This window comes from Mobula hypostoma, chromosome 10, assembly GCF_963921235.1.
Source record: "Mobula hypostoma chromosome 10, sMobHyp1.1, whole genome shotgun sequence".
NCBI classification, from domain to species: domain Eukaryota; kingdom Metazoa; phylum Chordata; class Chondrichthyes; order Myliobatiformes; family Myliobatidae; genus Mobula; species Mobula hypostoma.
This window is the reverse complement of record NC_086106.1, coordinates 13,008,864-13,033,371: the sequence shown is the minus strand read 5'-3', so window position 1 is coordinate 13,033,371 and position 24,508 is coordinate 13,008,864. Positions and strand designations below refer to the sequence as shown.

Sequence of the window (24,508 nt, the reverse complement as noted above, 5' to 3'; positions counted from 1 at the left end):
GCACTATAGAAATGATGCTGTACCATGGACAGAGTATAGCTGAGATTCACCCAGATAGTACCTGGACTGGAGCATTTCAGTTAAAAGGAGAAATTAAATAGACTGGGTTTATTTACCCTGGAGCTGAAGAGACCAAGGGAGGGGGAGGGAGTGGGCATGCTGCTAAAGGTATACAAAATTATACGGTGTCCAGATGGTGAGAATGTCAATGCAAGAAGGCATAGCTGTAGGTTGAGAAGTAGGAGTGTAGCAGAAACCTGAAGAGGAATTCCTTCATTGACAGTGAGGTTGGAATCTAGAAAGCACTGATTAACTAGCTGGTGGAGGCAGGTACTCTCAAAACATTTAAGCAGCAGCCAAACACTTGAATTGACAATGCACAGACAGCTACAAACCGAATGTGGGTAAATGAGACAAGTACGATGGTCATCATGGACATGATGGATTAAAGGTCCAGCTTCTGTTCTGTATGACTCTACGAATTTTGCAATGAAGAATACATCTCAGCGCAACAGTATTCCAGAGTCTCCTCCTGGGACTTGCATGTAAAACTGAGGGGAAGCTACTGACACGATGAAGGAAGCCCTGAAAGCCGTCAGAGATGGAGGACCTTCATTGCTGTCCTAAGCACCAGCAGCATAACAGGCAACAATAACTCATTATTATTATCATCAGAATGCTCTTCAGATTCACAGTCGCTGCCTTTTGACAATTCTATTGAGCATTGCATATATAATACTTAAGATACCTTGGTTGGAAGAAACTTGATAAATATCCATGCTAATAGCAGAGGGCAACTAGATTCAGCAAAATTAATTGAAATTATTCAAGCAAATAAACCTAATATAATAAAGAACCAAAAACTGCTAACCTCATGTCCAATGTCAAACTGTCTGATAGCCTTGTCAACATCTACTTGGAAATTCACTTTCAGATTTAAGTAACCATCAACATTTAAAAGGATCCTGGAGGAAACAATGTTGAGCAAAAAAACAAAAAGCCGATTTACAATTAAACAACAAAACATCTTAATCTATATTTAGGTATCAACTAAACAGAAAAATACATCTTATCAAAATCACTCATAATACTTTGAAAGCAAATCCTTAAATTTCTAGCAAAGAAATATGTTAATACCACAATATTTCTGTTTTCAATAATATAATTGTTAGCATTTTGCACAGAAAGCTAGACTTTGTGTCAGTAGGAAAATAATCAACCAATTAACACTAGGGGCACCAGGAGTAGGTGATATGCAAGAAGCTACAGACAGTCATGGACTCCGCTCAATAAGTAAATTCTTCACTGCTCCTGAGAAACTCTGTCTCATTCTGCCCTGCAGAGCTGATGTACGGTTAGAATGACAATAAAGTTTTTTGAATCTTGAATCTTGAATCTAATGCCAGGAGGTACTGCCTCAAAACTGTCATGGACTGTCCAATATATCATGGGCAAATCGGTTCCTAACATCAGTAGTATCTACAGGAGGCATGCCTCAAGGCAACATCTATCATTTAATGTCCCCAGATCCCCACCATCTAGGCCATGTCACCTTCTTACGTGTACCATCAGTAGGAGGTACAGAAGCCTGAAATCCCAAGCCACTAGGTTCAATAACAGCTACTTCCCTTACATTGTTCAGTTCTTGAACTACAGTTTAGCAAGACTATGACTACTTCAATCAATTTGCACTAAAATGGCAGTGGACTCCATGCATTTACTACTCTGAGAAAAAAAAAACTTACCTTTGACGTCACTCCTGCACTTTACTTTAATCACCTTAAAATTATGCCCTGAAACATTACGCATTTCCGTCATGGGAAAAAGGCACAGCCTGTTCACTCTACCTATGCCTCTTATCATCTGATACACCCCTATCAAGTCACCTCTCACCTTCCATCACTCTAAAAAGGAAAGTCCTATCTCACTCAACCTTTCTTCATAGGACATGCTCTTTAATCCCAGGCAGCATCTTGGTAAATCTCCTCGGTACCCTCTCTAAAATTTCCACATCCTGAGGTGACCAGAACTGAACACAATACTCCAAGTGTGGTCTAACCAGAGTTTGATCAAGCTGCAACATTATGTTGTGGCTCTTGAATTTAATCCCCCAACTTCTGGAGAAATGGAAAAGCGTGGAATTATTGTTCTTCAATATAGATTGTCCATACTCTTGTGCATGAGCAGGTTTCATGTGAGCAGGCATGATTTAATTTTATCACACCTACACAAAGGGAAACACTGTGCCCATTGGAGAAATAGTGCACACCTAAGAAAATTTTATGGAAAAGGAAATGGTTGCACCTTATTTCACAAGACATCACTTAAATAGTGGAGAGTGTAGGAAAGAGACCCTAATGAAGAAGCTATCGACAGGCACCAATAGTAGAACATACTTGGACTAAATTACCACTGATAATTCATCTGCTGAATGATAACTATCCTTTATTCCTCAATGTTTTCATTGTGCCAAAGCTAACTTTTTCTTATTTGCAACCCACCACCTAACCCCAAATAGACCATTTTAAAGGATAGTTAAGATCGGTCCACTTTAGTTGGTATAGAATCATATATTAGGTAAGGTTGACCAACTGGAAGATTTGTTTTTATACCACAATCATCTAGTATCATAATCACCATGAATAATTTTTATTCTATCTATAATTGCATTATACAGTCTAATATCTGGAAGTATTATTCTCCAGAAAAGAGATTGAAGCTCATCTCTGGATCAATTCTCCAGGTCTCAATATTAGTCCAGTGTTCAACCATAACATTATAACTAGCGCACAATGGTTTATTAAGCAAACACTGTCAGATTATTCCTCACATTGTACTATCACCATTATCCTATTTGCACTTTCTCACCTCTCCCTTTCTTCGATCAATATTTTCATTTCCTCCAGCACACCAGGTCTTCAATATACATCCTCAGGTTTCATGGTCAATAGGTTTAATTTGCTCATGCTGCTTCATTTCACAAACCGGATTGACACAGATTTCAAATATTCACAGATTTGTCATACTCCCTACAGGACATGATAAAACTAGTGGAAAGTCCTCAACTTGGAACATTGTCTGCTTCTGTTTGCACAAATGCTGCTTGACCTACAGAATAATTCTGGCATGTTAAATTTTTCTTTAGATTTTTAGCATCTACAATATTTTGCTTTTGGATAGCTCATTAATTAGTCTGTTAATGAATCTGGGGTTAGGTATGTTTAAAATATGAAAAGTATTCTTCTCATGAAAACATACGTAAAAAAAATTTACCCTATTGAATCAGACAACTACTATCAAATAAAAACTTGTGTATGCAGGTTTTTAAATCAAGAGATTGAAAATGATCTCAGTTAGTGGTGCAAAATAACCTCACATTGAATTTACAAAAAGCATCCAACTGTTGTTAATGGAACAGGAATTGTCTATTTTTATAATGCAGGTTAAAATTCTTGTCTAGCACCTTTTGCACAAAAAAATCTGGACCACAGGAATTGCTCCCCCAAACCCATCATCTTCCTCCAAGCAGTGTAGACACTCCTCAGGTTGCATAAGTGTTTATAGAACTATCTGGGACCCAAAGTTTCTGGAAGTTGTAAACACTCCTGCCCAATGTTCCCTCTAATTTGTAATGACCAGTGTCCACAAAAATCTTGTGCTGTGCCTTTTTTTGCCAAGTGAAAACAACGTGTGTATTAAATAATTTCTTCAACAATAGCGGTATAAATAAGCCAGTTCCAAAATCTACAGACAAATCATGACAAACTCTACATTGTCAACACTGTCCGCATTAGAAAATGGAAAAGGAAATGTGATTGTGTACAGTTGGGACATATACTTAACATGCCAACAGAGTAGAGGGTGACAACTTTTTATGCACAGTTTAAATTCCTTTGTGCACTAGTAGCAAAAGATGTGTGCACACACACACACACACACACACACACACACACACACACACCCATCCACCCTTAAAAGGAACATTGCTCTTGACAAATATTATTATTAGCAGACATCACAAAAAGTTGTATTGACAGGTTAATTAGCTACACATCAGCACAAACTTAGTTAATTTTAAATTTTAGTTAGAATTAGTTAATTCGAATCTGTACATTTAAAACATACTGGACTATAGGAGTTGCTCGACCACAAAAGTAGGGGTTCCCAACTTGGGGTCCATAGACCCCCTTGCTTAATGGTATTGGTCCAAGACATTAAAATAAGGTTGAAAGTCCCTGGATTAGAGTGTTTGAACCTGCACTAACAAAGACTCATATTAGCACCATTGTCTTTAAAACTATACCATAATACATCTAAAGTTTTAATGTTATTTTACTAAATCCCTCTGTTCTAATGATGTGAAAAACTACTTAAATGGGGAACTGATGAATGCAATAAGTATAGCACGTTATCATTTCACAACATAATTCTACTGAGGTTAATTTTTATATTGTCATGCTTACTTCTTGTCTGGAATACGAAAACTAATTTTATTGCTTGTGATAGTAACTTCAGATACCACGGATCCATTCCTATAAGGTAAAGGAACATACCACGCCACTCCACAAATTTCCTCCAAACATTCAGAATCTGCAACACAAAATAAAAGGTGGTCCTGGAACCTTATGAATGAAAATACCTAATCACATTAATTCCATCACAAAATTAAGGAATGAAAACTTATTATCGTCACTCTTACAGAGAGGGGTGGCACAGTAGCATAGTGGTTAACACAACGGTTTACAGTACAGTCTTTGGTGGTAAAAACAGGAAAACAGATTATTATCTGAATGGTGGCCAATTAGGAAAAGGGGAGGTGCAACGAGACCTGGGTGTCATTATACACCAGTCATTGAAAGTGGGCATGCAGGTATAGCAGGCGGTGAAAAAGGCGAATGGTATGCTGGCATTCATAGCATGAGGATTCGAGTACAGGAGCAGGGAGGTACTTCTGCAGTTGTACAAGGCCTTGGTGAGACCACACCTGGAGTATTGAGTGCAGTTTTGGTCCCCTAATCTGAGGAAAGACATCCTTGCCATAGAGGGAATACAAAGAAGGTTCACCAGATTGATTCCTGGGATGGCAGGACTTTCATATGATGAAAGACTGGATCGATTAGGCTTATACTCATTGGAATTTAGAAGATTGAGGGGGGATCTTATTGAAACGTATGAAATCCTAAAGGGTTTGGACAGGCGAGATGCAGGAAGATCGTTCCCGAGGTTGGGGAAGTCCAGAACGAGGGGTCACAGGCTAAGGATAAAGGGGAAGCCTTTTAGGACCGAGATGAGAAAAAAACTTCTTCACACAGAGAGTGGAGAATCTGTGGAATTCTCTGCCACAGGAAACAGTTGAGGCCAGTTCATTGGCTATATTTAAGAGGGAGTTAGATATGGCCCTTGTGGCTAAAGTGATCAGGGGGTACGGAGAGAAGGCAGGTACAGGGTTCTGAGTTGGATGATCAGCCATGATCATACTGAATGGCAGTGCAGGCACGAAGGGCCGAATGGCCTACTCCTGTACCTATTTTCTATGTTTCTATGTTTCTACAGGCGACCAGGGTTCAATTCCCACCACTGCCTGTAAGGGGTTTGTACATTCTCCCCGTAATCACATGGGGTTTCCTCCCACAGTCCAAAGATGTACCAGTAGGTAAGTTAATTGGTCATTGTAAATTGTCCCATGATTAGGCCAGGGTTAACTCGGGGGACTGCGACTGCATGGCACGCAAGTCCAGAAGTGCCTATTCCGCACTGTATCTCAATAAATATTTTCTTTTAAAAACCAAAGCAAATTTACTGGTTATGACTAGTAGGTTATGCTATACTAACTTAAAAAAATGTCATGAGGTAGCTTGGATAGGAAATATTAGCTGGCATGTTGGGCCGAAGAGCCTGTTTCCATGCTATATAGCTCCATGACTCCATGAGTGCAGTATTATCCCTTGTTTCCCTCAAATCGTTCCAAAGTACCTATCCAAGCCCATCATGATCTCCCAAGTAAATGGTGCTGAAAACAAATGTAATAAGTTCTTGGCTATTTTAATGTTTCTTTTCACCTTATTAATTAGAATACTAATTCTAAATCACATAAAAACTAATTCTAAAATCTCTAGCATCAAGTTCTAAGAATTCCCAAGTTACAGTCTCTAACAGGCACGAGCAATCTGTGCTACCTTTTGAGTGAAATGTTAAACCACACGCTTTTTTGGTGTACATAAAGGATACCATTATTGTAAATTAATCTGTGTCCTGGCCAACATTTATCCTTAACCAGCATCACTAAAACAGATTATTTGGTCTTTTCGTATTGTTACTTGACTGTTCCCCATTTGTGCAAATTTCCTGCATTATAGCAGTGATCACACCTCAAAGAACTGGAAAAAACTGAGAGTTATAGTCTGTCCTTTTTGTGAAAGATAGTAAGTGACTTTTTAATTCTTATTATACTCGCTTAGAGTCCAGCTTATGTAGAATTAACTTTCTTTTAAAAATAAACCATATAAAACCAATGTTCTAAAAAGAGATAAACCAGGTGTTATGTTTGTTCTTAATAATGTTACGTACCCCGTAACTGGGTTGCCAAACCAGCAGAAATGGACCACTCGTTGGAGTCTGGATTACTAGAAACTAATAAAGTTTTATTAAAGAAATAAGTAACACAGTACTCTAATCGTAAGGATATAAATGCAACAGGTTAGCAATGATAATACACACATGTACACAGAACTAGGGTAATAGGGATCAACCAAGCTCTATCGCAGTCTAGGGGTAAAATGATCAGTCTTAAGTGACGCAGAGTTCAGTTCAGCTTAGCACAGTTCGCAGTAATCACTGTTGTGCTGTTGGGGTGGGGGGAATGCAATTTGGTTCAGTCAGACCTTTGATGTCTTCACAGTTGGTTTCGGGCAGACCCCCTTTGCTGTCTTCTATTCCGCTGTGGTCACCGACTGTGACCCCTCTGTTCCGGATACGATCGTTCTTCCGTGGTGAACCCGGCACCCAGGCAAGGGCGGACACACACACCAGGTTCCCACTGATCGTACCTTTACACCCTGTGAGCCTATGGTCAGTTCCCGCGAATCAGACCTCCAAACTCCCACCAACTTGTGGGGGCACACCGCTCTTCCAGGGTCTCGTTATCTCGTGGCGTGTCGTGTGCCTTAGCGAACCTGTTCTTTTTATCCCCCTGCTGGGGTATCACCTGTCCATCAAACTTCAAACAGTTCAGGTTCAAAGTAACTGGTCTGTCAATATTCTGAATTGTGTTTCTTTTCCGTTAATCCCTCTCTCCTCTCTTATTAGCATTTTGAATGTTTCTCCATTGTCTCTCTTGTTTCTCCAATTAGCATCAATCGTCCGATAGCTTGGTTTGATGTCACAATAAGTATAAACTCGGCATGGGTTTACTTTAGAATATTTTATTACTGAACTGCTGCTCAACCCCGTGCATGCACAACCATGTCACCATGGTGGTTTCTGGTTCCAGGTGAACCCCTTGAACTGAAGTTCTTTATTATGCACACATAATTACAAACCAGGTAACTACAGGGTATGTATATGTTTTTGTCTGTAACGTTAGGTCTTGATTTCAAGCATGCTTTACCCAGGGAGAATAATGTTTCAGACTGATGGCGTTTAGGCCAAGCTGACCTACAAATTTAAACTCACGCCACTATCAAATAGCTCCACACCGCCTTTGCCAACTTTGAAGCTGACTACAGCTCCCGCTTTGGACCGTTGGACTAAAGTTAAAAATAAAACAGCCTAATAAGTGCTAAACTTGATTTTTATCTTTTCAGTATGGGGAAACAGCACTAGAAAAGACTTAGCAGTCATACCACAGGCCTGTTGACTTCCTTCAAGCCATTTATTGCCCTCTGCAGATTAGAATTAATGCATGGCTCTCTCCCATGCTGTATTTTTAAATAGGAGAGTTACATCAACAATCATGCAGTCATCTGGTACAATCTTTGATCGAAATATGGGTGAAAAAACTATGCTTTGGTCCTCTGATATTTTTCCCTTTTTATTTGGTGGTCGAATTTTCTTTTAATATTGTTGCATTGCCTTCATCTCCAGTTGCACATTTTATTTGTACAGTATACTCACCATCATTAGCTATTGCTGCTGCAGTTAGGGACATCTCCAGCAACTCTGGCAGATTGTAAATTGAATTGACGGGGGGTTGAAATTTTATATTGACAATAGGACACATCCCCTGAAGGTACGCAGATCGAGCAGCTATTTCATTTTCTTTCTAAAAAGAAAAATTGTTGCAAAACAGGGAATTACAGTATGTGAATAAAAACAAACAGTTTAAGAGTAATATTATGAGCAAACAGACAAAGGTACGTAATAATGGAAATATTGATTAACCTACCACGGAGTTAATCAGAAATCAAGTACAGATTTTCAACATAGTCAGAAATTATTCTGTAGTAAAATAAAATGATCAAATGATAAATAAAAGTTTAAAAATCGATCATTTTGTGACCAAAAGAAGATGAATTCACAAATATTTTGGCTACGTTATTCATTTACAAAGCTTTTTAGGTATTTGATTATTGCTTCACCTCTCCACATTTCCATGGCAGCCATTTTGGCTCATTAAGTCAACCAGTTCACAGAGCAATCATATTCACCCAGTAAATTTCATAGCAAATTATTTCCCCACATTCCATCAACGCCCACTAAATAGTCCATCACTTCCAGATGAGCTCAAAGCCTTTTATCCATGCTTTGATAGGCAGAATTATGACACACCCATATGAGACCCACATCTCTAGATGACCGTACAACACTGCGCAACAATTTTTACCCCCAAGTGTTGTTTCTTCAGTACTTTTTTTCTTTATTATAGACCACTTGAAGCTGAACACAAATATAATTTCAGACTACTTGTATCACATAGGAATTTAGAGAAACAAGAAATTAACTTTTATTGAATATAATGCCTTTAATTGCATAACAGTGCTGACGCTTTGAAATAGTTCAACTAAGCTAAAAATATTTTGTTGATGATTTTCATTTGTACTCAGTGTCTGAGGCTTCTCACTTAAGTGTCCAACAATAATCAGTCAGCACTGATGGATTCCAGTTGCCCTGATACTGTTTCTCCATGACCACAATGTCCTAGTGAAACCTTTCACCGAGCTCGTCACTGACAGTGCCAAGATTTGCAAGGAAGAAGTCTAAATGGGAATGCAGAAAATGAATCTTTAGTGACATGTTGCACTTCATGGCTTTGTATGCTTATATCATGTTGTCAACCAGTTGCATATAGTTTGGTGCTCTGTAGTTGCCAAGAAAATTTTCAGCAACATACTTGAATGCCTTCCATGCGATTTCCTCTGATCCCACGAGAAGTTCTTCGAATTGCCTGTCATTAATGACCAGTTTGATTTGCGGACCCACAAAAGTGCCTTCCTTAATCTTAACATCAGTTATCCTGACTTGAATTATGAATTGAAATAACAAATATAAGCAATTTCAAAAATAAGAACATAAGAAATAGGAGCAAGAGTAGGCCATCCGGCCCAACTAGCCTGCCCGCCATTCAATAAGATCATGGATGATCTGTCTGTAAACTCAGCTCCATCTACCTGCCTTTTCCCCATAACCCTTAATTCCCTTACTATGTAAAATCCTATCTAACTGCTTCCCTGGACAGAGAATTCCACAGATTCACCACTCTCTGGGAAAAAAACAGTTTCTCTTCATTTCCATCCTAAATCTTGAGGCAATGTCGCTAAGTTCTAGTCTCACCTACCAATGGAAACAACTTTCCTACTTCTATCATATCTATCCGTTTCAAAATTTTGTATGTTTCTATAAGATCCCATCAAAATGGTGCATGATAGGGAAATTTCACAGTGATTTTCATGATCAGCAGCCCAATGTCTATAAGATACACCCAAAAGTATTCGGGAAGCAAAATTTTTCTTGTCCAGCGTAATCTGAGACTGACATCTGAGGGTCCTTCAAGAAGGAACATCTTCAAAAGGCGTCTAGTCCAGACAACATAACTGGCCAAGCACTAAAGACCTGCACAGACCAACTGGCTGGAGTATTCAACTTCTCCCTGCTGCAAAGGGATATCATTTGCACCAATGCACAAAGAGCAAAGTGACCTGCCTCAGTGACTGCCATCTGGTTACATTTGCATCAAACATAATGAAGTGCTTCTTGAGGTTAGTTATGGCATGAATTAACTCCTGTCTTTGTGATTACCTGGATCTGCTTCAATTTGCCTTCTGCCAGAACAGCTGTGATTCTACTCTGGACTATCTGAATAACAAAAACTCTTATGTCAGGCTTCTGCACATCAACTACAACTCAGCATTCAGCATAATCATCTCATCCAAACTCATCATGGCTGAAAGACTGGGGCCCCTGCACTTTCCTCTGCAACTGGGTACTTGATTTCCTCTTTGACAGACCTCATTCAGTGAGAGTTGGTAACATCACCTCCTCACCTACCAACAACATAACTGAGTGCTTAGTCCACAGGTTCTACTCTCTACACACAAACAATACTGTGTGTCTAACCACAGCTCAAATGTCATACATAAAATCACTGCCAACACCATTGTTGTTGTACGAGTCACAGGTGGTGACGAGTCAGCCTATCGGTGAGAGACAGGATACCTGGTTGAGTGGTGCTGCAACAATGATTATTTGCTCAATGTCAGTAAAACTGAAGAGGTGACTGTTAACTTCAGAAAGAGGAATGACATATGCCAGTCAATATTTGGGGATCAACAGGGGAAAGAGTCAGCAGCTTAAATTCCTGGGCATTAACATATCAGATGGCCTGTCCAGAGCATCACACATAGATGCAACTATAAGGAATCTGCACCAGCATGTTTAATTTCTTACAAGATTGGAGAGGTTCAATTTGTCACTGAACACTACCAAACCTCTAAAGATCTACTATTGAAAATACTCTGATCCATTATGTTAATTCATGTTTGTATTTAATATTTCAGTTATATAATCATAGTCATAGTCATACTTTATTGATCTCAGGGGGAAATTGGTTTTCGTTACAGTTGCACCTTAAATAATAAATAGTAATAGAACCATAAGTAGTTAAATAGTAATATGTAAATTATTCCAGTAAATTATGAAGTTCTGGACCAGCCTATTGGCACAGGGTGTCCGACCCTGCAAGGGAGGAGTTGTAAAGTTTGATGGCCACAGGCAGGAATGACTTCCTATGACGCTCTGTGCTGCATCTTGGGAGGAATGAGTCTCTGGCTGAATGTACTCCTGTGCCCAACCAGTACATTATATAGTGGCTGGGAGACATTGTCCAAGATGGCATGCAACTTGGACAGCATCCTCTTTTCAGACACCACCGTCAGAGAGTCCAGTTCCATCCCCACAACACCACTGGTCTTACGAATGAGTTTGTTGATTCTGTTGGTGTCTGCTACCCTCAGCCTGCTGCCCCAGCACACAACAGCAAACATGATCGCACTGGCCACCACAGACTCGTAGAACATCCTCAGCATCGTCCGGCAGATGTTAAAGGACCTCAGTCTCCTCAGGAAATAGAGACGGCTCTGACCCTTTTTGTAGACAGCCTCAGTGTTCTTTGACCAGTCCAGTTTATTGTCAATACGTATCCCCAGGTATTTGTAATCCTCCACCATGTCCACACTGACCCCCTGGATGGAAACTGGGGTCACCGGTACCTTAGCTCTCCTCAGGTCTACCACCAGCTCCTTAGTCTTTTTCACATTAAGCTGCAATATTTGAGTAATATTGCAAATATATTGTTTAATTAAGCATTCTTTGCTGTCATGAGAGTTTATATGTAAAACTACGTAAATAGCATATATCATGTTGACACCACATAATATGTGCACACCTCAAAAAAGTAAGAATGAAACAAACATTCTGTGTTTTTCTTTCAATTAGCTTTGGTTTTACAAAATGCAACAGTGGTGATAAGCACATTTTAAAACAAATTGCTTTTTGTGCAATTTTGATCGGGGCACTTCGGCATAGACAGGTTCTGTGGCTTGCAGTCCACAAATGACACAGAGATAAATTCATCTGAACTCAACTAAACTGAACATTCCTGGACTGTTTCAAGACTATGGTTTGATGTTTAACATTCTCAGTGTTGTATACTACATATATACCTTGATAATAAATGTACTTTGAATCTTTGAATGTCTGCTTTTGACAAAAAATCTGATAATGTGGAGAGTGAAGCAGGACTGAGCAGCCTTAGGATTTACAATGTGAAAACTAACAAGAGACAAAAAATATGGTTTACACCAGAAATGAACAGCCAATTAGTTAAAATGGAATAGGACACTGGTTCAGCTGTTTCAGTCATTTCACAAAATGATTAACAATGAGATTTCAAAGATACTGAACTGAAGCCTGCAGATATCCAACTAAGAACTTATACTGGAGGAAAGATACCTTCTGTGGGAATGATATTTTTAATAGTGAAATACAACAACCAACAAGTCACAATGGGCTTGTATGTGGTAAAAACAGAAAGGCTAGCATTGTGGGGACATGAGTAGCTGAGACAATAACAGCCTGATTGGATCAACTGAAAGCGAAATAAGAAAGGTAATGGCTGATGCCAAATCAGTGTTCGAGGATGGCACTGGAAAACTCAAGGGTATCAAAGGTAAAATAGTGTTAACTGACAATGCCACACCCAAGTTTTGAAAAGTCCATTCAGTTCCTTATACCATCCATCAAGAGTAGCCAGTAAGCAAGATCACTTGGAAGCTGAAGGAATTCTTTTCAAGGTTGAATGGAGCCCATGGGCAACCCCAATAGTACCAGTAGCCAAGAACAGGTCTTGTCAATATCTGTGGTGATTTCAAGGTCACCATTAAACCAGTACTGAAAGTAGGTCAATACCCTTTGCTCATATAGAGGATATTTTTGCAGACCTTTCTGGAGAAAACACTTTGCAAAGTGAACTTCTGCCGAGTCCTACATACAGATGGAGATGGAAGAAGATTTCAAAGTGTTTCTCACTATAAACACACACAAAGGGCTTTATCACTATAATAGGCTTATTTTTGGGGTAGCATCCACAGCTGCACACTGGCAGAAAGCTATGGACCAAGTGCTGTAAAGGTGCCCAGGCACTGGGTGTTCATCCAGATGTTATCTGGATCACATCATTGTTACCAGTAAGGAGAACAAGGAACATCTCCAAAATCTCAAGACAGTGTTGAAAAGATGAGAAGATTATAGGCTCAGAGCATGACACAACAAGTGTGAATTCTTTAAACTAAGCATCACTTACTGTGGTCAGACCATTGACACATAAGGATTACACAACTGTGCTGTGATAAGTGGTGGATGCCCCAGGACCAAAAGACATGTCACAGTTGCATTCCTTTGGATTTGTCAATTACCTGCCAAACCTGGCTACTGTGCTTCAATCCTTGAGCTTAATACTAAAGATCGGGAAGGAATGTCAATAAACAAAGCAGTACGAGGTAGCTGTACTCATTATGATCCACGTCATCCAATGAAGCTTGCCTGTGACACTTCACCTTGTGGTATGTGCAGTCATGTCACATGTTATGAGCGACAGAAGTGAACACTGCATAGGCTTTGCATCAAATACCCTTACCCATTGCAGAGAAGAATCAAGTACAGATTGACTGAGAGGCCTTGAGTCTGGGGTGCAAAACATTTTATTCAGGACCTTTAGGGAGAGCGTTTACCCTTATTGCTGATAACCAACCACTGGTGTCCATTTTCAATCCAGAAAAGGGTGTTTTACAACAGCAGCTGCACAAATGCATGGATGGGCTGTTTCTTGGAGGACACAATTACATGACTGAATTCAAGAGGAAAAAGTAACTATGGAAATGCTAATAGATTATTACATTTATCCTTGGAAAAGGAAATACCCAAAAACTTTACAAAAGAGGTCACTCCTCTTGAAGAATTCTCCCCAATGCAAATCAAAAGTCTCCCAATTACGGCAGAGATGATCCAAAGGGAAAACAGAAAGACCGCACACTATCTCAGGTTTAAATGATAACTCAAAATAGCTGAAATATGTAGCAGAATTTCTAGTCCCCCCCTCATTTTTACCATCACCAAGCTGAACTTGCCCTTGACAGGGGTTGCAAGTTGTAGAAGCTGAGAGCTAAAGTATTGAGGAGCTGGAGAAAATCTAGGCATGGTCAAAATGTAAGGGTTGGCTCAAAGCTTCGTCTGGTGGCCTGAGATACATCAGCAGATCGAGCAGCTGGCTCAGGATGCTAAAACATCCAGAAGATGCCATCCCTGTGAATGTCCTGCATTTCCCTGGCAGAAGATTCATGGGGACTTTGCTGGACTGTTCATGAGCACAAATTTCTTGGTAGTAGTGGATGCAGCCACAAAGTGGCCAGAAGGGCTCCCAATGGCCTTGCACACTGCTGATATGTTGAGAAGCCTCTTCTCAAGGACTGGTGCTCCAGAACACTTAGTCAGTAACAATGGACCACAGTTTGTTGCAGAATAGTTCCAGTCATTCTTGGAAATGAATGGAATAAGACATATTACACGTGCACCACACCACCCAGCCACAATTGGCTTGGCTAGAAGGTTCATCCAGAGTCTAAAGAACGCACTACAAGCAATGTCAGCAGAACACACCACACTGACACTGAAACTGGATTTTGCCAATTTCCTCCTTGTAGATGGCAATGCAGCACACTCCACAACCAACAACTCACCAGTTATGCTGCTTCTGGGTTGTCCCTTGCGCTCAAGCTTGGATCTGCTCAGACCCAATCTCAGAAGGAGTATGCTGGATATGTAGCTAAGACAAACTTAAGGATTCTCAAATAAGGAGGTCAGATTCTCACCAATGCAAATCAACCAGTCGAGGCAAGAGACTACAGAGGTGATCAAAAATGGGTATTTGGAAAGATTAAGGACAGAACCAGACTGCTCTCCTACACATTGGAGATTGCATCCGATATCACTTGGAGACGACACATCAATTAGTTGAAGACAGCAGTCAATTGTTAGAGAAGAAGGAAGTCCTGAGCTGTCAGAACCACTTCTTGCAGTCCTACCGTCAACTCCTACAGCCACCACGACGAGGCCTCAGAACCTGAGATTGTTTCACAGCCGCAAGTCTCACCTGCCATTATATATAAATGACTAGAGAGCAATACATTGCACATTTGAGTTCAGGTGCATTCTATATTGAATTGGAGGTTATAGATAAGTAGGAAGGGTGTTGTGCATTTAATATTTTAGTAATATTTGAGTAATATTGTAAATATATTGTTTGATTAAGCATTCTTTGTTTACCCAATTCATTACGGGTTATACGTAAAAGTACATGAATGGCATTCATCATTATGTCACCACCTCATATGTGCGCACCTTGCTTAAATAAAAATGAAGAGCACCTACATTATCCTCAGTCTCCCATGTTTTTCTTTCGAATGATTTTTGGAGTTACAAAGAATAGCAATTCAAATGTACAAAAACACAAGAAGCTACAGATAGTGGGCTCTGCCGAATACATTACAGGCACGTCCCTCCCCACCATCAGTAGTATCTCCAGGAAGCACTGCCTGAAGAAGGCAGCCTCTATCATCAACAATCCCCATCTTTTCACAGCTATCAGCAGTCTGGAGTTACAGAAACCTGAAGTCCCATACCACCAGGCTCAAGAACAACTACTTTCCTTCAACCATTTGGTTCTTGAGCCCGCTGTAATCATTACAGTTGTAATCTGCAATCAGCTGTAACAATTGATCTTGTAGATATAGTGTATAATTTATATTTTAGTTATACTTTCCTTGTGAATGCTGTTTATATGATGCTATGTGCCTGCAATGCTGCTGCAAGTAAGTTTTTCTTTGCACTTGTGCCTACACCTTGCTTACAACAAAATTAACTTTGACTTTGACGTGTGAAGAAAATTGGATCACCTGGGGAGATCCCAGCAGTGTCAGAGAAAATAGGCAAGCTCCATATGGCCTGTACCGGAGTTTAGGTTTGAACCCATTCGCCGAACTTGAGCGAAAACAGCACTACAAACTCCGCCACTGTTCTTCCCTAAGAAAAATCATTAAGAATTTTGCTCTAACTACCTCAAACAATACCTGTACTTAATTAAATACTTGCAAGTATTTAATGTGCTTCTCCTCATTATTTCAACCAAAACATTTCTACTTCTTCCCAGGATAATTCTTATTAATCGTTCAGCAGTAAAAGTCATCAAGCCTCATCATCATTGTTGACTTTATAAGGGACTAGGGATTTATTCATCTAAAAAAAATACCTCACTAGCAAATGGAAGTTCCAGTGCAGTCAGTTTGACCTACATGTGGTTACACTCAAAAAATGACTACGGCTGCTATAACAATCAATCTTAAATTATTATTTTTATAAATATCAGGAAGCAAGTTTTGATATCCACATCAGTTTTCACTCTATATAGTTCTCTTCCAGACAGAAGTTTGTAAGCCTTTCCTGACTGAGGCATTTGAGCAGAAAAAAAATCAGAATTAACATTGCAATAACAAGCACCCACACTCAAAATAGGACAACTTATATTTTTATATGCTACATGAATCAATTTCAATTAAAGAAACATCTTTGAATATTGGATTCAAAATACTGCAAAATTTGTTTTGGGTCCTGTATTTCCGAAATTAGTTCTGTATTTCTCAGATGTGTTTGTATTGTCTTTGAATGTGGACTTGGAGCACATCTTCAGCAGTACTTAATAGAGATCAGACCAAAGCTGGGTAATTTACTTTGATACTTCATCTTCAACATGTGCTTACTTTAGGGCTCCCAAAACCCTTCACCCAGGTCCAATGTCCTGATTTCCAATTCCAGCCAATGATATCTAAAAACCTTATCATTTCTCTTTGTACACAAGTTCTCCACTGTGGCCTGTGCCTCAATCACCAGCATTTCAAGACCTCTCCTTGAGAACCTTGATGCACTCTTCTTGCTGCTCTCTCTTCTAAGGCAATCCCAATGCCTGGCTTCCATGAAGAATTCTTTTAAGGCAGACATCCTCTTCTGACTGTCATGCTTTAACTTGGCACTGAGTGCAATAATTTGCAAGGGCTTCCATTGGAACACCATAGGTCGTGACTCAACAAACCTTTTTCAAATGGACTCCGCACTAATCCTGCTGTATATTTGGTTACAGCATTTATGACCTTTTTTAAAAAGTTTGGAGTTGGTGTTATAGACAACAATGCTTTAATGCGCCAAAAATAATAAAATCCAATATCTAGGCATAGCTCATGCAAAATAACGATACCCATTTTTTAAACTTGCACCACTTTCACAACACTGTATTACACATGTTCCTATTCCAGAAGAAATTGAACTCTTACACTTGAGCTTAATTTCTCTTTGGCCTCGTCCTCCCCATTTCTATAAAATTCTTCATCTATAGTCCCTTAGCTGCTGATTTCAGACCAACAACTAACTGTTTTTAATTCCAGCTCCTCTTCAAAACCCACTTCAAAAGTCTTAATATCCCTGTTATTATTAATAAATATAAATGCAGAAAGTTGTAAGTGCTGTATGATTTTAATAAATAGCACAGTACCTGATTTTGACAGGATAATGTTATCTTTATGAAATAAGGGAAAGCATAGTAGTGCTGAAAGTAAAAAAAAAGATTTAGTTAAATTGTGCAAATTACTTAACACTAAAAATTGATCTTGCAATCAACAAAATAATTTAAGTAACAAATACATATCTACGTGAACTTCCAAGTGCCAAAAGTAATCAATAGTCTTTTCCTAATAAGCCTTTATAATTTGGGAATTTTGCATAAATTTTAAAAAGCTGATTGGGCTCTGAACACAAGATTAAAAAATTAGGTAACATTGTTACAAAGGACTTTTACTCTTTGTATATGGTGGCCCAAAGCAAACAGCAAATATTCTCATATCCATAATATTCAGCAAGAAATAAAAAGAAACATCAACAAGATTGTATATCAGAACTATTTTCCCCAAAGTCAAAGTTCTTCTGAAAGTACAAATGCTTTTACCTCGTTTTTTTTTAGGCACAGACAAATTAAGCTCTGTGAGTCACTGAGAGGTCTTTAGATTTCTATTCATGTCAGTTCTTCATTTCTATTGAGCTTCATGATGTGGAATTGTTATCTGATTTGGCACTTTCTGCATTCCTCAGTACACCCAGCTGAGTAAAAGGCAGATTATACACATGAAAATGTGAAAATCTGCAGATGCTGGAAATCCAAAGCAACACACACAAAATGCTGGAGGAACTCAGCGGGGCAGGCAGCATCTATGGAAAAGAGTAAACAGTCGACATTTCGGGCCGAGACCCTTCATCAGGACTGGAAAGGAAGGTGGAAGAAGTCAGACTAATAAGGTGGAGGTGTGGAAGAAAATGTACAAAGTGGCAGATGATAAGTGAAACTAGGAGGAGGGAGGGGGTGAAATGAAGAGCTGGGAAGTTGACTGGTGAAAGAGATAAAGGCCAACATATGTATATACATGATAACTGCAGTCTTACAGAGCTTTGATTTCAACTCTCGGATCCCTCTGAACACCAATACTCTTAATTATTTTACATTTAAAAATATTCCCCATCATTTCTTTTAAACAATGTGGATGACCTTACAATATTCCCCTCAAGCAACCCTATAAGTTCACCACAACCCATGTTTGTATGATTAGCACATTATCCTTGATCTACTTATCAAATTCATTGATGTTGAGGGACGTCCATTCAGAATAGAGATGAGGAACAATTTATTTAGCTAGAGGGTGGTGGGTGCAGCCGTGGAATTCACTGCCACAGATAGCAGTGGAGGCTAAGTCATTGAGTATCTTTAAAGCAGAAGATGATAGGTTTTGATTAGTCAGGGTGCCAAAGGTTACAAGGATAAGACAGGACAATGGGGTTGAGAGGGATAATAACTCAGCCATGATGGAATGGCAGAGAAGACAGAGAAAATTTACAAGGATGCTGCCAGGTCAGGAGGACCTGAGTTACAAGGAAAGATTCAATAGGTTAGGGCTTTATCCCTTGGACTGTAGGAGATTGAGAGGAGATTTGATAGAGGTATACAAAATTATGAGGGGTACAGATAAGGTAAATGCAAGCAGGCTTTTTCCGCTAAGGTTGGGTGAGACTACAATTAGTGGTCATGAATTAAGGGTGAAAGGTGAAAAGTTTAAGGGGAACATGAGGGAAAACTTCTTCAGTCAGAGTCATTAAAGTGCGAAATGAACTGCCACCACAAGTGGTGTATACGAGCTCAATTTCAACGTTTAAGAGAAGTTTGGCAGGGGTATGGAAGGCTATGATCCCGGTGCAGGTCGATGGAGGTACGTAGTTTAAATGTTTTGGCATGGACTACATGGGTCAAAGGGCCTGATTCCGTGCTGTGCTTTTCTATGACTCAATGGGCTGAATGCCCTAATTCTTCTCCTATGTCTTATGCTTTTATTTAGATTGTGAATAGCTGGAGCCCCAAAACCAATACCTAAGGCACCCCACTGGATGCAAGCTCCCAACACAAGAACCACCAGATTATTCCTACTCTGGTCTTTCTGTTCATTGACCAATTATCAATCTACATTGTATGCTACAGTACGGAGAGCTTTAATTGAGTTTAGTAATGTCTTCTGGGACATTTTATTGAAGGTCCTTTGAAGGAACAGAGACATATCAACTGGAGTGCCATTAACTATTTTGCTAGTTACAACCTCAAAAATCTTAACAGCTTTGTCAAACATAACTTATATCTCATAAATATATTTGGTACTGTCAAATTCCATTATCATTTTATACATGCCCCTTACTATTTCCTTAATAATAGATTCCAGCAGTTTCTCTACTATGTACATCAGGCTAACTGATCATTCACTTCCTGTTTTCTCTCTTCCCCCCTCTTATATAGTGGGGTTATACTTGTTGGTTCCAATAAATGGACACTAACAAAGAATCTCTAGAATCAGAAAACAGAAAATGCTGGAAATATTCAGCAGGACACGCAACATCTATGAAAAGAGAGAAACAGTTAACATTTCAGTCCAAGACTCTTATCAGAACCATGTGCATCTTTATTTCAGCTTTCTAGCATCTGCAAATTTTTTATTGGCCATTTCTTCTGAAAGGTTATGACTTTGTAATATCAACTTGGTTCACTTCTTGCTTCGCGGATACAGACTGATGCATTGGCTACTTCTAGCATTTTTCTTTTGACTTAAGGCTCAGAGACATCTCTAGCCCATATTTATACTTATACTTATACCTTATACTTTATTGTCGCCAAACAATTGGTACTAGAACGTACAATCATCACAGCGATATTTGATTCTGCGCTTCACACTCCCTGGATTACAAATATTAAAAATAGTTAAAATTAGTAAATATTAAAAAATTAAATTATAAATCATAAATAGAAAATAGAAAAATGGGAAGTAAGGTAGTGCAAAAACACCAAGAGGCAAGTCCGGTTATTTGGAGGGTACGGCACTGATCCAGGTCAGGATCCATTCAGCAATCTTATCACAGTTGGAAAGAAGCTGTTCCCAAATCTGGCTTTAACAAGTCCTTTTGTTTCACGTCTCACTCACACCCCTCATTAATATGTTAACCTGAAGCTCTGTAAACACTGGAATCCCTCGGCTAATCTCAACTTCGCCGCATCAGAAATATTCCTAATGTCCTATCCATCCCTCTGCACCACCTTTGCAGAATAAAATTAACTTTTTTTCCCGAATTTCCCACCTCTAATGAAAGCTTTTTGACCCGAAATTTTAACTGTTTCTCTTTCTACAGTGTAATAATCCTTGACATGTATTTTAATGCAATATTGTTAACATACTCTCCTGCTTCTCCCCAACATGAAAGATGGCACATAATTTATAGAAACATACAACACAAAACACGGCCTTCAGCCCATCGCATCCATGTTGACTCACACTAAAGCCTCCTGTGCTCTGCCTATTCAAAAGCCTGTCTAAATGATTCTTAACCCTAGTGCAACACAGACAGAATTCTGGAGGAACTCAGCAGGCCAGGCAGCATCTACGGAAAACAGTAAACAGTCAAAATTCCAGGCTGAGATCGTTCATCAGGACTGACCCTAGTGATTGTATTTGATTCCACCACGTCCTTTGATATCAAGTGCACTCTATGTAAAAATATTGCCTCTCAATTCCTCTTTAAAACTTCTTTCATCTTGAACATATGTTTCTTTTTATACACCACGATGGGAAAAAAATATTCTATTACTCTATGCCTCTCATCATTTAATATAGACATAAATCTGATGTCATCAGAAGTGGAGAGAGTGAGCCATTTCAAGTTTCTGGGTGTTAACATCACTGAGACCCCAACCGGGACCTAACATATCGATACAACTATGAAGAAGGCAAGACAGTGGCTATATTTCATTAGGAGTTTGAGGAGATGTGGTTTGTCAGCAAAAACAGTTGAAAACGTCTACAGATGTACCATGGAGAGCATTCTGACTGGCTGCATCACCGTCTGGTATTGGTGGGGGGCGGGGGGGGGTACCGCACAGGATCAAAATAAGCTGCAGAAGGAGGTACAGGAGCCTGAAGGCACACACTCAGCGACTCAGGAACAGCTTCTTCCCCTCTGCCATCCAATTTCTAAATGGACATTAAACCCAAGAACACTAATTCACTACTTCTTTAAAAATGTATGTCTTTGCACTACTTATTTAGTTGAACTATTTAATATACATACATACTTACTGTACTTCAGTTTTTTCTCTATATCATGCATTGTACTGCTGCCGCAAAGTTAACAAATTTCACAATGTTATTAAACCTGAAACTGATTATGAATGATAGAAGATCATTATAACAGTAAGGTCTGTTAACAGGACCAAGTAGCATCAACCAGAAATATTAACTGTTTCTCTTCCTACAGATGCTCATTGACTTGCCAAATATTTTCAGCGTTTTTTTTTAGTTACAGGCTTCCAACTCCTACAGTTCTTTGTTTTTTAAAAAATTAATCTAAACACTGGTTAGATCTGGGAGTAATGTAAAAAAAAGCATGGGAGTCACTGGCAGATATTCACAGAATCAAAACATATAGAACACTGAAGATTCTCCAATGACGAGTTCATGGGAACAGAATCTTGATTTATGAGAACATCCACTGGAGGAAATGTAGTCTGAGAAGAAGAGCATCTAAGAAAGATTTTATCCCGAAAGGATTCAAGAGAACAAATGATAAAAGAACAGGTCTGTTGTAAATGAAATATTAGTTACTTGCAGTCTTTTTTTGGAGCTACCTCACAGTGCATTCTGCCCAACAATAATAGGGACTGTAAGTATAACTAAAACTATAAAATTCTGCATAAGCCAGGATATTCCTAACACTGAAGGCAAACCAGTTAACATTAGATGAGGCAATTTGGATAGAATCATTTATCTTTTATCTTGCAGGATGAACACAGAGTCCTTGTTATGATTAAATCCACTTATTTTACTATGTACACTTTTCTTTGTTTAAACAAAGACATTTTATTCTTAAACTGAAATTATTCCAATTAAACAAGTTGTCTTATATGAGAAAAAAAGTTAATTTTCTTCATTTTGTGCAAAAAAAAAACTAGGTGAGATAGTTATCAACTTTTCCAGTACTCTTGCTGAAATCTGCAGTGCAATTATCTAGTCATTGAAAACATAACCCACCACAATATATGCTTCCAGCTAACCATAGCTATTCTGTGTTAATATTGGGTAAACTGTCTCTGAAATAAAATCATTGAGGAAAAAAAGAAACATTTTTAAGCAACACATATAAATTGCTGGAGGAATTCACAGGCCAGGCGGCATCAATGGAAAAGACCCTTCAGCAGGTTTGGAGAAAAAAAGATGAGGAGTAGATTTAAAAGGTGGGGGGAGGATGACGACCCTCATCTTTTCTTTTCCAGTCCTCCTGAAGGGTCTTGGCCCAAAATGTCGACTGGCCTGCTGAGTTCCTCCAGCATTTTACATGTGTTTGTTGGATTTCTTGGATTTCCAGCATCTGATTTTCTCTTGTTTGTGATGAGAATTATTTTTTAAATGACTTTGATTGGTTCATTAATTAAGTACTCCAAAAGGACCACAACCTTGTCATGGGCTTTGGAGGCTTGCGTGCCTCAATGACCTGAAGAGCTATGTTGGCTAGAGTCGGGGCCTTGTGCTTTGACTCTTGATAGGGTCACCCATGCCAAAAAAGTCAATGGTTAGAGGTCAGACTGAGTGGTCGGCCAGTCTTTCAGGTCTGGGCGTCCAGCTCAGGACTAACAATCCTGACTGCTCAAAAAACAATTATGGAAACAGCAATGAAGAATTCTTCTCCATCTGTGTGTGACAGAATGGACAGACGGAGATGGAGGACCTTCATTACTGTGCTAAATGTTAGCGATGTAATAGGCAATAAGAATTAATTAAGTACAATAATAAATTATTTCCATGTATTGTTCGCAAAGAAGCTGTTAAATGCTCACAAAAGCATATCATTGAAATAGTAGCTTAAAAACTAAAAGAAATGAAGTTTATCAACTGGAGCCATACATCAAATTCAAAAATTCATGCACAAGTTAACTCAGTTCTCTGAATTAACATAAATATACTTACTACATCATCAGAGTCAATACCCTGGTCAGTTAAATTCTGAAATATAAGATCAAGGTTGGCAGCTGGGTGTTGTTGTAGGATAGCTTCCGAGAATTCCTTACGATTACTAAACTTGCTCAAGTCTGTGTGCCATTCACAGTAGTAAGCCAAGCACATGGGCCAAAAAAGAAGACCATAGAGTTTAAACATTATAGCAAGGGTGAGGTAGGCTGGCAACCCTGGAGATGGACAGAGATTAAGATTATAAAATTGACAGTCATTTTGCCGACTTCTCAATACTGCGCAAATCCATTGGCATGTCCCGTAAATAATATTTTCATAGACATCAAACATATTTGAACAGTGAAAATCTGATTGTGAATCTATATTGATTCTTAAATTATTTAAAATATCTAGAGCAATATTTTAATATTGATCTGACTGCTTGCCCTTGTGCCACCAAAATCAGTTGTCATTGGAAGAGCCATCTTGTGGAGGAGAAACCCATCTTCATGGTACGAATTCTATCATCAGTAATGAGCTTTACAATCTTTTAGGTCATTTTAACACGGATAATACCACAGCCATTGACGTATGTGCCCCAATTCCTGAAATCTCAAGTGAATTTAAGTAGAACTTCTGCTCTGACTTTGAAGATCCTCCTAAGTACCTTCAAAGCTACAGTAAGAAGGAACATAGCCTCCTGCCTAGGCAGAAATTAAGAATTAGAACAAAAAGCAACTCTAATGGGGGTCTTTATTTTGTTACAATGTTTAGCATAGTTTAGCATATTATACTTGCTTTAGCTTCACATTCAAAGTTCAAAGTATATTTATTATCAAAGTAGGTCTACATTATACCACCTTGAAATTTGTCTCCTTACAAGCCAGTGCAGG

The 24,508-nt window shown here is 39.0% G+C and overlaps 1 protein-coding gene across 1 annotated transcript in view; it reads right to left on the bottom strand.

The window, feature by feature from the left end:
* The window catches only part of LOC134353207 (cation channel sperm-associated auxiliary subunit gamma-like), a 175,624-nt gene extending 151,835 nt beyond the window's left edge, over positions 1–23,789 (bottom strand). The window contains exons 1-4 of the mRNA XM_063061224.1: positions 23,634–23,789; positions 17,588–17,641; positions 8,113–8,260; positions 7,672–7,745 (exon numbers count right to left, since the gene is read on the bottom strand). Coding sequence (XP_062917294.1) covers positions 7,672–7,745; positions 8,113–8,260; positions 17,588–17,641; positions 23,634–23,789 — 432 coding nt within the window. The remainder of the gene's footprint in view (positions 1–7,671; positions 7,746–8,112; positions 8,261–17,587; positions 17,642–23,633) is intronic.
* Between the last annotated feature and the right edge of the window lie 719 nt (positions 23,790–24,508).